Here is a 12,777-nt window from a genome sequence, read left to right on the forward strand (position 1 = left end):
TTACACAAAGGTTTAAACATATTTAAAACCCTATGCTGTGGGAAGAGGCTGCCCCATTTATAAACAATGGGAAAAGTTCATAGAGTGTTCAAAGTTATAGTTTTGCTGTATTGCTGAATAGTTGCATATGGACATCTGAATTGTGTTTGACAAAAAAAAAAAGAACTTTTGCCCGGCACTGTGAAATTCAGGTAGAAATGAGTCATAACATGTTTAGGAAGTTAAAGGACTGTTCGTTATTTATAAAAGGGGCCACCGGAGGGATTTTGAGTGTTCAGTCAAAAGTTGCATGACCCTTGCCTTGACTGCAAGACATTTTTCAATAACCCTCCAACAGAATTTCCAAAAAAGACATGACCCTCCCCGGTCAATTGTCAATGTCTTCCACCCGTGCTCCTTTGCACTATGAAAAGACACGGTCATAGCCTAACGTTCTAAAATCAACCTCTGCTTTCTGATCTTACACATCACACTCCACCAAGATGGTGGCCATTTCAGTAGATTTACTCACTAACATTGTTGTGGAAACACAATAAGCATGGAAGCTAAATGCACACTTCCTGCATAACTGCATTAGCCTACTTGAAATAAGTTACTCCTCTAGTAAATAGTATTCACATGAAATAAAACAATAAAACATTGAGACCATTCAACAAAGCACACTGGGTAATAACAAATTCAACACATGACCACATTTTAACTTTTCCCCCGCTGTCTTGCCGTTTTAATATTTTCCCGTAGTCCTGCCATCTGGCCTGTCTCTTTGTTGTCCTGTTGTAACCCCCTTGCTCTTCCAGCAAAACAGATGTCTTCAAATCATCGTTTTGCTTGCTTGAATGCGAACTTAGAGTGATGTTAACCTATTTAAGTTAACGGCATGGTTGTCGTGAGAGCACGATTCATTGGGGCTTGCAGTGTTTGGCCGTATGTCTACGTGCGCACCTGCCTACCATAAGGCTACTCAGCTACGAGTAGGCTAGACAAAGAATTTCCCCTGTTTGTATATCCACTCCAAGTTGGCCTACCATAACTTACCAATTCTACACTGTAGACCATAAACTGCTATTTATATGAAATAACCTGTATTTGTTCAACTTTATGAAGCAGAATTACGCACTGCTACTTTCGTAACACATTTTTGTTTGTGCAGGAGAGAATGACAGTGATTAACAAATTGCACTTCTTGCTGGTTACCAATAAATACTATATATTTTTTTGCTTCAGTGCTTCATGCTCTGTTTGTGAGTAGCGCCTCTCCACATTGGGGGCAGCCGTGGCCTACTGGTTAGCACTTCAGACTTGTTACCGAACCCCGACCAGAAGGTACAGTGGGCAGTGCTTCGACTTGGCCAGCTTCACTCGCGGTCCGCGCATGGGATCACGCGGTATCACGCGACTTTAATTTGTATTTTTCCAGTGAGACGCTGCACACCCCAAACCCAAACAACTGGTAGATGGCTCAAGTGAGCAGGGTGTCTCGTAAAAAGAAATGGAGCCTGGAAAATCCTACACAGACTTCACTACAGACTTTAGCAGACTGGTTTAGAAATAATTTAATAGCCAAAAATATGCCTGCCCTGCCCTAATAAAGAAATATTTGGTTAACTGCGAGTGAATCCCGTTTGCAGCCGTAGAAGAAACGCAGGACAAATTAAACATTCTGGTTTTCTCCAAGTGCAACGATGATAGACAGACATCATTTGGACAAAATATAGAGCATATTAACCTCCGTGCTCAGCCAAATGCCTTCCTGTTATGTCCTGTTATCACGGAGTTACAGGCGATAAACGATTTTTGATGGTCACAAGTTTACTTCATTAGCGGTTTATTTTTTTGATTATTAAAGAGTGTTTTTCATTTAAAGGTTTGACTTTGTGCTTATTTAGTAGAGCATTTAGTGCTCTTCCCAATCCCAGACATTGCATGTTTGTTTGTAATGGATGCAACAGCGAGATAGGCTACGCGTTTGACGGCAATGAGTTGTTAGCAGACATGAACCAAGACATGTAGCCCAGCAGCAATCTAGGGACTGTTCGTTATTTATTGAAGGGGCCACCGGAAAAAGTTGCATGACCCTCCCTTGCCTGCTAGAAATTGTTCAATGACCCTCCGACAGAATTGTTAAAAAAAGACATGACCCTCCCCTGCCAATTGTCGCTGTCTTCCGCCCACGCTGCTTTGCACCACATGCCACACACTGTGATAACGCTCTTAAATCAATCTTTCCCGTGAGCTTGCATGCTACCAGTCCTTCCTTTTCAAATGTGTTGCGCCTGTTTGCACAATTTCACAAATAATCATATGTGATTAATAATATGACAAATAATCCCTGTGCACGGGGACCGAAACAATGCATGCCAACTTTTTCTGTGTTTCTCACGTATTTTAACTTCCCCCCGCTGTCTTGCCGTTTTAATGTTTTCCCGTAGAATATCCCATATTTTAATACTCTCAACAGCCCTGCCATCGGGCCTGTCTCTGTGTTGCCCTGTTGCTACCTCTTTCCCTTCCAACGAAACAGATGTCTTCAAATGATCGTTTTCCTTGCTTGAAGGCGAACTTAGAGTGATGTTAACCTATTTAAGTTTAAAGGTGTGATTGTCGTGAGAGCACGATTCATTGGCGCTTGCATGTTCGGCCTTATGTCTACGTGCGCACCTGAGGCTACTCAGCTACTAGAAAAATAATTTCCCCTGTTTGTATGTTCACTCCAAGTTGGCCTATAACTTACCAACTCTGCACTGTAGACCCTAACTGGCTATTTATATTTTTCTGTGAAATAAGCAAATGTATTTGTTCAACTTTATGAAGCAGAATTACACACTAGGCTACTTGGAACATAACACATTTGACAAAGGACAGATGTATGTTATAGTGACAAAATATTAACTTCCAGTGTTTTACGATGTCTTTGTTGTACGAAGTTTTTTTTCCCCATGCATTTATTCTAGGCTACTGTCAGTGACTGCCGTGAGAGAAGCGGGTTCTGTGTTTCGTTCATGTCAGTGACTGATGCGAGAGAAGCGGGGTCTGTGTTGTGTTGCGTTGCGTTCATTTATTTTCAATCGGGCATGCCGTGCCGTGTCGTCCACAGCTCAGTTCTGACAAAGCCGAAATAACTCCTTTTGAAACAATGAGTGCGCGCGTTTGTATGGCTATATTGCTTGACAGGGGGGGATCCCAAGCAGCTTTCAGCCATAAGGCTACTTTGAGAACATTTCCTAATTCACCCGACACTAATATTCAAAATGTTGAAAACTATTTCGGGATAGCCTATAAGCAGTTTAATTAAATGTAATGTTAGTTGTAAACAAACGGGCTACTTCGTGAGGCTTGGCCTCACAGATGCGCTCGTGCCTTAGATGGAAAGAAAAATCTTCACGATATAGGCCTATTAACTGACCACCCGATTCACGTTGACTGGGGGGCAGGGGGGGCCATCAGACATTTGTGCCCAGTTAATCCGGCCCTGCCCCCAACAAATCACACCTTCCCACCAGCTGTGACAGCTTAATAGAAGTCGAGAGGACTCCTAACTCACAGACCTATTCACAAACCGGTTTTGTGGCATTTCGCCTGTTTTGAAATCCTATGCGGCTACAGGAGCTTCCAATCGTGAGGAAGCAATTTTGCATTGTAGGCATTACTAACATGCAATAACGCCACCAACAACAACCAAAACTAGGCTACTCATTGTCAACATGTAAATTAAATGTAACATTATTGTGAATCAAATGAAAATGTTCTCTTTTGCAAACGTAGGCATAGGCATAGTAACAGATTAATGTAATAATGTTACAAAGATACTACATCAATCCGTATGTTTCATTAGGCTACTAGGCTATTTGTTTTGCCTTACTCTTGATTCATTTAGGCTAGGCCTTTGTATTCAGTTATTCATCATCTTCCGTCCTTGTGTAGCACACGCATTCTCAGACCTGTCACCTGCCACTCATCGTAAGGGAGGTGTTTGGAATCATTCCCGCGTTACAATCATCAGCAAATCAAGGTGGTCACTTCAGTCAAGCTTGTGCATGAGTAATAACGTCATCCATAGCAACGAAGACTCACTCACTCTTAGACTGTTAGTCAAAGATTCTAGAGCGCTCAGCTCCAGAATCTGTTCAGGAGTTGTCATTTTCCCTTACTAAGAGTAGGTCTGAAAGGCTTTGTGAATAACTTAATAAGAGAAACTCCTATAGCTAAAATCTTTTATTGCTATTTAGGAGTAGCCTACTCCTAGTGGTAAGATAAAAGGCTTTGTGAATATGGCCCCTGGTGTCTAACCCAATGCATAGCCCATTTACACAAAATAATGGTCGAATATTAGGCTACTGATGATCATTGTTATTTAAGAACATGCAGGACACCAAAAACATCTTGCTCGTAAAAAATCATCATACCGCACATTGTGGCGGGTCTGTTATTTAACCTATTTACTGCAGGCTGCGCAAACCACAGGCCTTTATTTTTGGCAAGCCTGCATTCGAGGCAGGCCTTCTGTTGAAGAATTTTATATAAAGCCTGCGCTAACAGTAATCCTCCTGCCCCCGATACCACAGCTGTGGATAGTGTGGAATGTTCAAGTAATAACACAATCCAATGTGTGTCTCAATTGTCCCCCGCTGACCACCTCACACATTTCTCTAGATTTTGCAATGACCTTACATGACACAATGCCATAAAATGCCAGTTTTTAGGACACAGAATAATGTTTGTAATGATACCAGTTAGGCCTACGTTCAACAGTAGCATAAGTGTAATGAACTATTCATTGTCGAAGGTGCATGGTGAAGTGAAATTCTTACTTTGGAAAACAAACATTTGCCAATATCATTGGATAGGGAATAGGCCTACTTGTTTATTTTTTACGTAGCCTACTGGCCAGTTCAGACAAAGCCGAAATTACTCATTTTGAAACATTTGTATGGTTATATTGCTTGACTTAAATCCCAGAGAGTAGGCTAGGCTACTGCACCCCACAGTGATGGGCCTAGCGGTTTTACGCGTTCAGTGTGGGGTATAAACAAGCTGAGAATTTAGCGGTGTCACGTCTGCCTGTCACAGGGGAGCTTGGGATACAGTTACTAAAGTAACAGTATTTTATTTTACTTCTTATGGATTTTTTTTTTTTTTTCACTTTTATAAAGGCTTTGTTTGAATGCTGTTGGAACAAATAGTAGTTGATTATAAAGGCAACTTTCTGTTGCAATATTCTGTGTGTTCTGGACTGCAGGTAACTTGTTAAGCCAGTGGTTCTCAAACTTTTTCTTTCATTCCCCACTTTGATCAAGGAGGCATTGACTGATGATAGTGGAGATAACGTGTTATCCCGAGGCCTTTGCAAGTCAGCATCTCCGACGGTAGTCTACCCTATTTAAAATATGTCCCAAACGGAGAGCCATACTTTATTGTTTTAACGATCTCTATGCTACTCACCAAAATGTAGGCATGGGAACATGATAAAGTATCCAACTGTCGTGTGTTAAATTATTGTGATTACGAGCCAGTGGTTTTCAAACATTATGTGTGACTCGGACATCTATAGATGCAACAGACTCATATCGTCCTCGCATTCACAAAATGAGGACATACAGACTGCTCAGATAACAGGTGTACCTCCAGTTATGCACGGTTTTAAAGTGCATATTTAAATAAAGTAATTTAAATGTGCTGGTGAAACAGTTGTGTACTCTATTGTTATTTATCCCTATTCACCCACGCCGTCAATTCTGTGGCGAAGTGCGTTAAGGCCGGCTGATGACAGCCGCCGTTATACAGCAGTTATCAGTCCCCTGTCCAAGAGTTCGAATCTGGGTTAAGCCCATATTTTGAGAAATACTGAATAGACCACAACCAATTTCAATTCTTCAACACGGTCACCGTTAGACTAGAGGGGAGAAAGAATGGGAAAAGATCTGGGCACAGTTCTTCCAGAGCTTCGTGCCAAGTAATAAGCGTTGAGTCGAGATGTTCGTGTGAATGAAACGAAGCGTATAGGCCATAGCGTGACATGGGTAAACCAATGGTGTAGAGATGACGCTACAGGGTTTTATTTAAGAGAGCCTACGTTTGTATGTAGGCAATTTATATTCACAATATTCACATTTATTCACAGGCAATTTATATTCACAATATTCAATTTATATTCACAATACTGCCTACTAAAATAAATAGTATTTTATTTGTATTGGTTTTTTAGAGTAAAAAAAAATCGGTCGGTCTTAACGCAAGTTTACAACTGGCAAGTCGGTCGGACTAAAAGGGGAAAAAAATAAATATTTGGGTCGGTTCTAAATTGACAGGGTCGGTCGAGTTACGGCAAACGAAAATAGTTTTAAGGATGGCCTGGCAGTGTTCCTTTGCGCGTCTGCAGAAGTCAGCCAAATATGAATGTAATTCTGCGGCATAAAGCAGATGTATTTGTTTATTGTACAGAAAAATAAAAATGACATGTCAAGCAGTCAATTGACTACATTGCAGTCAAGAAGTAGGGGAAATTAATTTACGAAACCAAAACGTGGGTCATAGTTGTCTAAGCCTCTATTGCGTAGCCTGTTAAAAACATCGCCAGATAGTATTAAATCGGCAACAACATTGTTTTCTGCAGAAGCCTACCCAAGGCTACAGATTAATTCTGAACAGTTATTTCTCTACTGGCTCAATTATCACATCACTGTTTTGAGTTGCGTTACCCCCAACACTGACAATAATGTAGACAGCAAATTTCGATTTCGATTTTCGTTACCACCGTGTAGTCAAGCCTTAAGCCATACCCAGGTAGCCTAAATCGAGGTAATGTTTAATTATGCATGATTTTTTTGTTATTGAATTCGTAGGCTGGGATTACTCTCGGCAAGTCTCCTGCTTTTTCAGAAGGGGCGGCAGGCAGAGCGATGTACAGTGGCAGAGCGACGCACAGTGGCTGAAAGTGGTACTAAAGCTTCACACAGCTTTACGCCTCGTAATGCGCGACTGAAGTGGTCATTTGAAAGCAATGCCCACTGTATGGCTGAAGTGCCCTTGAGCAAGGCACCTAACCCCTCACAGCTCCCCAAGCGCCGCTGTTGTAGCAGGCAGCTCACTGCGCCGGGATTAGTGTGTGCTTCACCTCACTGTGTGTACATTGTGTGCTGAGTGTGTTTCACTAATTCACGGATTGGGATAAATGCAGAGACCAAATTTCCCTCACGGGATCAAAAGAATATACTTATACATCGCTGAGCGCTCGGCTTGCCTACGCGATGATGTGTTTTTTTTCTTTGTCCTTTTGCAGCAGTATTGCCCCTAGTCCTACCGGACTAGCATTGACGATGAGCTCTTGTTTCCCTGTTCGGGTCGAAGTATGCCATCGTGGTCTCGCTGGTGAGACTCTCTCTAAGCATGCTCAGCGCTGCGTCCCACCCCACTGCCAGGGAGTGTTCTTCCTCGTGAGCTTTCTCAGGGGCTCTTTGACTGTAGCAAAGTCAGGGATGAAGCGTGAGCAGTAGTTCGCCATGCCTAAGAGACTTCTCACCTCTGACTTCTCAGACTTCTACATCCTTGGGCTTGTCGGCTTGGCGTATGCCGTCGACCTTTTTCGGATCAGCTGAGACGCCACCATCGGAGTATGAATCCGAAGAACTCTAGCCGAGTCTTATTGAACTCACACTTCTTTCGGCTCAGTGTGAGGCCACGTTCTTTGAGTCGCTGGAACACAGCTGTCAGGCTCTTGTCGTGATCAGCCTGTGTTGCCCCGTAGACGATGATGTCATCGCTGAGGTTCTTCACCCCGGCGATGCCCTGAAGTGTATGATGGATGGCGTTTTGAAACACCTCTGCAGCTGAGGAGATAGTATAGTATAGTATAGTATAGTATATATATACTTTTTTGATCCCGTGAGGGAAATTTGGTCTCTGCATTTAACCCAATCGGTGAATTAGTGAAACACAAACAGCACACAGTGAACACACAGTGAGGTGAAGCACACACTAATCCCGGCGCAGTGAGCTGCCTGCTTCAACGGCGGTGCTCGGGAAGCAGTGAGGGGTTAGGTGCCTTGCTCAAGGGTACATCAGCCGCGGCCCACTGGTCGGGGCTCGAACCGGCAACCCTCCGGTTACAAGTCCAGAGTGCTAACCAGTGGGCCACGGCTGCCCCCAAGAGATGCCAAAGTTGAGGCGCTTATACCTCATCAGACCCAGGTGCGTTGTGAATGTGGTAATGTACCTGCTGCTGGGATGTAATTCCAGCTGGTGGTATCCCGACGTCAGATCCAGCTTCGAGAATACAGTCGCTCCATTCAGTTCATGAATGACGTCATCCATAGTAGGAGTCAGGTGACGCTCTCTTTGGATGGCTGTGTTTGCCTGGCGCATGTCAACACATATGCGCACCTCTGGATCTTTGGGCTTTGGTGGCGTTACGATGGGCAAGACCCAGGGTGTTGGGCCTGACACTTCCTAAATGATGTCCTCGGCTTCGAGTTTCCGTAGCTCAGCTTCAACTTTCTCGGCTGCTTAGTGTCACTATTGCTTTTAACAGTGTACGCATAAGATTCCTCACTGCTTGAGGATGACTCCCGCTGAGCTGGTTCACTTTGTGTTTCTACCTGATTGACTTTGAGTCTATAGCCTTTCTTGTATGTCCGTGTCTCTGTTTGCTGCTCTGTCTGTTGTGGTTTTGACCTACACTGTCTTGCAAAGTGGTTCTGCTTCCCACATGCGTAAAGCCTGTGTTTGCCTCTTGCAGGGCATTCATTTTTGTGTGGCCACTCACCCCCACAGTTTCTGCACTGAGCACATTTTTGCCTTCTCCTGGGATTGTCTATGCTCTTGATTGACTGCGGCAGTGAGATTGGAACCTTCCTCGCTTCCCTTTGACTGTAGTTCAGACAGTTCAAGAGTTCTGCCGTATTCAAGGAGTTCTTTTAATGTCTTAATTGCCTCCCTCAAACCGTATTTGCGCACCCTGGAGGACGTGCAGCTTTGGATGATCTGTGACTTTATTTCATTGTCCACATCACCAAACTCGCAGGGCTTTGCCAGCATGCAAAGTCTGGTATTATACGCATCTAGATTCTATGTGGGGCTATTGTGCAGCTTTCCTGAAGATGTAAACCTCGTATTGGACATTCTTTTGGGCGAGAAGTATTAATTGAGTTTTGTTTTCACATCTGCATACTTGTCTTCTTCTGCCGCGACTGTGTCATATATGTCGTGCACTCTTTCGCCGGCTAGATGCTAACGGCTAGACCTAACTAGCTCACTTACTTTAACTAGCTGGTTAATCTCTTTCACTCCGAACTTTCTTCCGCACGCAATTTTCCGCTCTCTGGGGAAACGTCGGTGTACTCTCGTTCTTAGATCCTCGTCGCCAGTGTGATATTTATGTGTAGCGTAGCCTATACTTGCATATTACAAATAATCAAACGGAGCTTCGCGTTATGTTGCTTTATTGCTGGGGAACCATCTGAACTCACGCCCCGAAACGTACATCCGGTTGGCGCTTATAGTAACGTAATGATGTAAGCAGTGCGTGCGAGCTTATAGTAAACATTACCACTTATTCAGTCTACTGGCGTGATCTGAATATTACAGCAGGCTATGGGCATGCACAAACATGTCCTTAAAACAACCCTTAACGTTCGTTTTTAAAACTGTGCAACTCATCGAGTGGTAAGCAATGTTCGTTGATGTTCCAAAACAAGTAGCGTAGCGAAATACAGTTTGTCGTGTTTTATTTGGCATTTTGTGTAATCCCATTGATTTCTGTTGGAAGACTCATTACTCGATACTACTGCGCTACCGGAAACGGAAAGGGGGTCTGTTTACATTTGGTTGCAGTCTTTCCACGAGACCTTGTTTTACCGTCTATGCTTCAGACTCAAATATTGAGCGGAAGTTTATACGCGGTTGTGAGATATCTGCAAAAATAGTTCCACAATAGCAAATAACACGGACACCACTAACCACTTGGTGAGTTGCACAGTTTCGAAAACGAACGTTAAGGGTTGTTTTAAGGACATGTTTGTGCATGCCCATAGCCAGCCACTCTGAAACAGTCAAAGGCTATTCAAAATGAGCCAGAAAGTCGAGACAGGACCCATTGTCAAAATTTGCGGTGTCCACCACTTTAGTTCATCTAAAGCAAACCAGAAAAGGGATTCAAAGTGCTAAATACCGGAATTATTCTTTAAGTTATTTTCCATAGTGCACTAGATATCAACAGGAACTCAAACGATAGCCTATACTCATATTGAAATCGCTGGACAATCGTATGGTGTAAGGGAGGCCTTTGGGCTATTGCAATTTGCATACCTAGCGTAAAACCTTATCCTCATCGGATCCTGCAAACCGCCGCAGATCAGGCTGGGTTGGTAAACTATGGAAACTTAGGACGCCGTTAAATTTCGATTAAATGATAATAATGATTAAAAACGTTTCAATTAATGAATGAATGGGATTGGAACTCCGACTACCACTGTGACCGTAACTATGTAAACAAAGTGTACTGGAAGCGTTCAGGCAGCACTATTTCAAAACGGAAATGCGTAACAAAGCCGATGCAAGTAGCCCATTGGAAAATGTGTCCATCCCTTTCATTGTAATGGGCGTAGACTTGCGTTAACTCTGAAACCTTTGAGCCCTGGCAATGGCGCGACTGGCTGGGGCACCTGCACCATACGCTGGCGACCCGGGTTCGATATCCGCCCTCTCTACCACTCACTTCCTGTCTTTCTCCACTATCCTATCTGATTGAAGGCATAATAAGCTCAAAAAATATATACTTTAAAAATATAAAAAAAACTTTGAAAATCGGATGCATCACAGTGTGGCTGTGGAACTTGCCTGCTCACAATCTCAAAGTGTTGTCAAGGACTGTCAGGACTGCATCCAAAATCATTGGGGCTGACCTCCCTCAGCTTCAAATGATCTACTCCACATGCTGTCAGAGGAGGGCTGAGCCCATCATCAAGGATGCCAGCCATCCAGCTCACTCCCTCTTCTCTCTGCTTCCCTCTGGCAAGTGCTACTGGAGCATTACCACCCACACCACACGATTCAGAGACAGTTTTTTTCCCACAAGCTGTCAGAATCCTAAATGTACATGTCCCATGCCCATGAAGTTTTATTTATGCTTTGCATATAAGTATAGTTTGTGTGTGTGTGTGTGCATGTATGAATAGTTTGTCTATGTGTGGTACTGTACAGTCCTACTTCAACTCCCTTTATTTATGCCTCCCTGTGTTTATTTACCCCTCCTTGCACTACTGCAACTGTGTCACAAGAATTTCGCTATATTGCTAAGTATAAGCCACAATAAAACTTGAAACTTGATCCGTTACACTCACCCCCCTAAACCTCACTCCCAATCCGGGTCACGGCACCAATGTAACCTTGTGTTGAACCTGCGCGATTCAGCCATGCCCAGACCACGAAATGGCAGCACCTTTGCCCTCTCATCCTGTCATTCATACATTCTTTAGGTTGTGCCATTCTTTAGGTTTTGCTTACATTTCCTGGCACCAAACCTTATCTATGCCATTTTCTGCCAGGCCTGCTCTTTCACTTAAACCAGTCTTCCTTTCCCACACTGAACATATACTACAGAATTCAGTTTCACAAAGCAATGATATTACACAGAATAAAGATACTACATAAAATATATATAAACTAAAGGATATATTTCAATAAAGGCCACGACATATCCCCCCTTTGAGCATGAAGTGCTCACTTATGCAGCAAGATCAAACATGTATCACTATTTTAACACATCCCCTACTATCAAGAAAATACAGCTGCTAAGCTGAGACACACTACAAACAGTCAACTAGGCAAACCAGTTACCACAGCAGCAACTATAAGATTAAGCAATTGTCCCCAATACCACTGATAAACATCAAACTCTTATATTAGTACTGTTATTACACCCTTGAACCAACCCTCACTTAAATCAAATCCAATAGTGTAGTGTTATTATCAAATAGAATGGCAAGTTTCAAATCCTCTCGGTGGAAGCGAAAACCCTTAAGGGAAAACCTCTTTTTTTCATTGTTTTTAGAGGAAAAAAACCTTCATAAGGGAAACTCTTCTACTGTCCTGTTATTACAGCAACACTTGTTTACAACAAGCAAGAGGAGAAACTTTCCTTCAACTACACATATGCTTTTCCATCCCCATAAATTCATCAAATGAGCAAACAGATCACATAAGAATTCCTGATGGGTGTTTTCAGATAGGGCTAGTCCTATAATATTCTAAGCTTCTACATGAAGATAGGTTACATGCTATAATGACCCTCTTCTCTGAAAACAAAGTAACACCAAACTATTAATAATTAATTCTCATTACACACAGTTTTTAGTCCATTCTTTGTTCCTTGGAGATGGCAGAGTGTAAATGCAATCGCAGATGTATTAGCAAATGTTGGATGCTGCGCTTCAAGTGTGAAGTATGTTACGAATGTTGCAATTCACAAAAACAAATGCCATTGTCTTAGTTCCGTACTCCATCTCATATGCTCTGAGAACATTGGTGGCTTGGCTGTTGGACGGAGTGGAGTCCACACCCAATCCCACTTCATCAATGAAAGAGCTGGTTTTGCTTCCAACCAGCATACTGTATCCTAATGTTCCTCCTTTCTCCAATCCTCTATGAGGTGCCTCAGTTCTGGCATCACTGGCATCACTGTCATGTTTCCATTTCCTTGTCATCTGTCCTGGCACTAGCATCTCCTTCCACTTGGGTTGCCATTTTCTCTTCATTCATCAACAGCAGTGGCATTTGTGATCCATT

The 12,777-nt window shown here is 42.9% G+C and overlaps 1 protein-coding gene across 1 annotated transcript in view; it reads left to right on the forward strand.

Annotated features, from left to right (window-relative positions):
* The window catches only part of agmo (alkylglycerol monooxygenase), a gene marked incomplete at its 5' end in the record, with an annotated part of 124,832 nt that extends 117,541 nt beyond the window's left edge, over nt 1-7,291 (forward strand). The window contains one exon of the mRNA XM_076262447.1: nt 7,277-7,291. Coding sequence (XP_076118562.1) covers nt 7,277-7,291 — 15 coding nt within the window. The remainder of the gene's footprint in view (nt 1-7,276) is intronic.
* Between the last annotated feature and the right edge of the window lie 5,486 nt (nt 7,292-12,777).

This window comes from Alosa pseudoharengus, unplaced genomic scaffold (genome assembly GCF_046254945.1).
Source record: "Alosa pseudoharengus isolate Yale_2024_CS ecotype anadromous, Long Island Sound unplaced genomic scaffold, YU_APseudo_1.1 YU_APseudo_1.1_scf_29, whole genome shotgun sequence".
Taxonomy (NCBI): Eukaryota; Metazoa; Chordata; class Actinopteri; order Clupeiformes; family Clupeidae; genus Alosa; species Alosa pseudoharengus.